The sequence below is a fragment of the Frankliniella occidentalis genome, unplaced genomic scaffold (genome assembly GCF_000697945.3).
Source record: "Frankliniella occidentalis isolate FOCC.00 unplaced genomic scaffold, Focc_3.1 Scaffold33, whole genome shotgun sequence".
NCBI classification, from domain to species: Eukaryota; Metazoa; Arthropoda; class Insecta; order Thysanoptera; family Thripidae; genus Frankliniella; species Frankliniella occidentalis.
Genome location: NW_026267163.1, coordinates 81,774 through 85,444, shown reverse-complemented (window position 1 = coordinate 85,444; position 3,671 = coordinate 81,774). Strand labels below are relative to the sequence as shown.

The window sequence follows — 3,671 nt, the reverse complement described above, 5'->3', positions numbered from 1 at the left end:
CCCCCCTACACCTCTCATCCCCTCGTGCTTGCGGCGCCCGAGTTCGCTTATCACAAAATATTACACATCCCGCCCCGCCCACACACTCCACTCCTCCTGCGCTGTCCCATCCCCTCCTGACATGACGCCTCGCACTCACTGCTCACCGCTCTCTAGTTTTTTTCCCCCCGAGCTCGCCCAGTATTTCCTCCTCCGACGTCGTGCCGGGGATGCCGCCGCCGCCGCTGAAATACACCGCGGCATCGCGTGGCGGTGGACGACGGCGGCGGCGGCGGCGTGGCAGTGGCGACAAAACGAAGGGCGCGGTCCCCCTCCGGTCCCCTCCGCCCTCCCCTCCCAGCCTCTCGCGCCTGCAGGCCGCCAAGCTTCTTGTCCTCAGAGCTCGTCCCTCGAGAGGTCCCTCTGCTGCTGCTCCGTGGAATGAGCAAAAGTAAATAGCGTCGTTGTTGTGCTGAGAGTTTTCTTTTCCCCCCTCTCTCTTTCTCTCGCGCTCTCTCTCTCTCTCTTTCTCTCTCCTCCCCATAATGATAATGCGGTTTGCCGGCGGCGGCCTCTTCGCACCAGACCTGCCAGCCCGCTGCTGCGGCCGGACGGCGGCACGACCCGCCATATTGAGCGCAAAAGACGGCCAAAAACCGCGCCGCGCCGCGCAAATCCCTTGCCGAAAGAAAACAACCCCCGGCGCCTTCACTACTTTCCGTTTTGAAAACTCCGGTGGGTGCGGAGGCGCCTTGCGAGAAAGCCCCCGCTGCTCCGTGCGCGAGCACTGCTGATGCTGCTGCTGCTAGGGGGAGGTTCGGGGACAAAACGGAGGTCCCCGGCGACAGCGCGAGGCAAGGCAGGGAATAGCGAGGCGCACTTACCATGCGGGGCGTGGCGTCCTCGTCCTCGGCCGTCCAGGTGTAGCGCTTGGGGTCGGGGCCCCCCGGCGGGCCCCCCTGGGGCGCGGCGCACACGGAGCGGGGCCGGCGGCGCAGCGTCCCGGGGGCGGCCAGGTCCTCGCGGGCGGCGGCGCTCGCGTAGCGCGACCAGCGCGGCAGCGGCGCCGCCTCGTGCAGGTTCTCGTCGCTGGGCACCTTGCGCCGCATGCACACCGACAGCAGCGAGGACCGCGACGAGCCGCATGGCGAGTTCTCCTGGGTGAACCAATAAAGTAAACGAGTAAAGTCAAGAGTGCAAGTGAAATGACACAACACTGTGAAAAATATCGTCGTAAATTTACAAAAATTTTGTAAGCTCGAATTATAATTTAAGTTGTAAATTTATGACAGCACATTTTTTTACTCGCCAAGGGATTTTCAGTCAATACATACTGCATGTAATTTTACGATTACAAATTGTAATTTTACAACTTGTGTCAAGGAAAATTTTCTTGTAAACCTACATGTACTTTTTTTTAAACAGTGAACTGTGAAATTAAAGTTTGAAAGTACTACTACAGTAAAATGAATATCAAAAGTCAGCCGTCACCTTAACGTTACTCAACACGCTGCACTGAAAGTGTTAAGGCACCGTCTGCACAAAAACACTAAAATGAACAAGTGACTCACGTAGGAAAGACAGCCGAAGATGCCCTGGTTGCCGCGGCGCTCGAGCCCGATGAGCTGCTTGTCCGTGATGCAGTACTGCTCGCGGATGTCCTGCTTGCTGTAGTGCGCGCCGCCGCCGTGCAGAGGGCGCCGCGAGCGCCGGGCGCCGCCGCCGCCGCCGCCCGAGCAGCCCGTGCCCGACCCCGTGCGCCGGCCCATCCCCTCATCCTCCGACTCGTACGAGAGCGGCTCGGCGCCGCGGAGGTCGGCCTGCAAGGGAGAGGAGAGACAATTAACATGGGGCATTACGGCGCGTAATTGGCCGAGCAGAGTGCAATCCAAAGGGGTTGCTCTTCCGGCGCGGGGGGCTCGGTAAACCGTTTGGTATGCATGCGTCCTAAGTCGCATACTGTTATCCCCCCCCCCCTCCTTCCCCCCTCCACCACCCGTCCCACCCCACGCTTGTATATGACCTCTTCTTTGGGTCGTTAAGCGACCGTCGTCGTGGGGTCTCCTCTCTGCTGAGGCTTATGGGGGCGAACTCCCCCAGCAGCAGCTTCCCTGATTCCTCAGTCCGCTCGACAGAGTGAACGTTTTGTTTCTTCTCATAGGGAACACAACGAACGAAACATATCGTTTCACTTCAACCGGCACACAAACACAGCTACAGCTTCCCCCCACATTCAGACCTGTTAACCCTGCTCCGTTCACCTGCCTGCTCCTCGCCGGACGGTTTTGCTCTGCATCTGCCCGGCGGCGTGGGATCACACGCTGTGTGGTGCTGGAGGCGAGGGCGCGGGTGGAGGCGGCTCAGGGAGGGGGAGGGTCCCGGCCGAATGGGCCTACAACCGGGCTAAATTTGACAGAGAGAAAGGGGGGTTGGGGTCAAGGGCTCCCAGCCACGGATGACCCCTTCTCCCCTGCCCTCCCCCTCTATTTTCTTCCTCGGTCCGTCCTTCCGTCCATCTCCATCTCTCTCACTCTCCCTCCCATGGACGATTCGTGCCTAGTTCACTGCCCCCCGCCCCCCGAGCGGCAGGGCAGACACTCACTATAAGCGGATCCGTTTGCTTTTCCTCCATCTTTCCGTCCCCAGTGATTAATTTTTTGGCGTGCGCCGCACCGCCGTCGTCGCCCCATCGGTGGCTCGAGGCAAGACTGTTTCTTTTGTTCACGCGGCCTTCCCGACGGCTTGTTTTTCCTAGCAGCGGCCCCCCGCGGCGGCAGCGCGGCGACAGTGGTTGGCAGTGGCGCTGGTCAAAAAGCTTCAAAGCAACACGTAAAGGCGACGACGCCCGGCGCGCGCGCGAGTTTTGGGGGTGGTCCTTGTTGAAAAAGAGAAGGGGGTGAAAAGTTGGCAAAACGCGCGGCAGCGTCGGGCGTCGGAGCCGGGGACACTGGCCAAACAAGTTTGGCTAAGTTGCTAAAAATGGAAAGAGCATCCGTCGCGTTGGGCAGCGGGTCCCCACCCGCTTGTCGCCAGCTCGACACAGCGCCTCCGAGTTCACCGTCTTGACTGGGGAAAAATGAAACTCATCAAGCAACTACTCTGCTCCGGAGGAATTCTGCATAATTTTTTATTATTTCTAAAGAGCCACCAACATTTGAAAATGGAATTACTCCCCTTTCCCTATTTTTGACAATATCTCAAAAACTATGGGTCGTAGAGACATTCCGATGGCATATTCTTGTTCCTTGGTCCATTCTGCATCCGGAGACACCTGAGATGACAATCTAGGACCAAAACTTTAGTCATAGTGCAAAATACCCAAAATGCCTGCATAACCACTAATTTGCCCACAGTTCCGGAAGTAAATTTTTCTCGGCCAAACGCTTCCTGGCCTTTTTTTCAATTCAGTTGAGGAACATGTCCACCAAATATCAGCCAAATCGGACGAGGTCGTAGGCACGAGCTGTCTTTCTTAAATAAATCCACTCAATAAGAAAAACAAACCAAAAGCCATAACGAACTGCTCGTTCAAGTCAACGAACCGAAATCCTATTCGTGTCGCCCGCCGCATGGCCGCCGCTCTCCCTTCGCAGACGCACAAACTAGGTTAGGGCAGGCCCGGATGTTTTCCCCTCGTTTGGTGCGTGATGGAAGCTGGGTCAGCCAACCCAGCGCCCCCTCCCCCTCCCCCC

At 57.9% G+C, this 3,671-nt stretch overlaps 1 protein-coding gene across 1 annotated transcript in view; it reads right to left on the bottom strand.

Annotated features, from left to right (window-relative positions):
* Positions 1-375: 375 nt before the first annotated feature.
* Positions 376-3,671, bottom strand: part of LOC127749126 (uncharacterized) — a 73,523-nt gene continuing 70,227 nt past the window's right edge. The window contains exons 4-6 of the mRNA XM_052265968.1: positions 1,551-1,799; positions 768-1,136; positions 376-408 (exon numbers count right to left, since the gene is read on the bottom strand). Coding sequence (XP_052121928.1) covers positions 376-408; positions 768-1,136; positions 1,551-1,799 — 651 coding nt within the window. The remainder of the gene's footprint in view (positions 409-767; positions 1,137-1,550; positions 1,800-3,671) is intronic.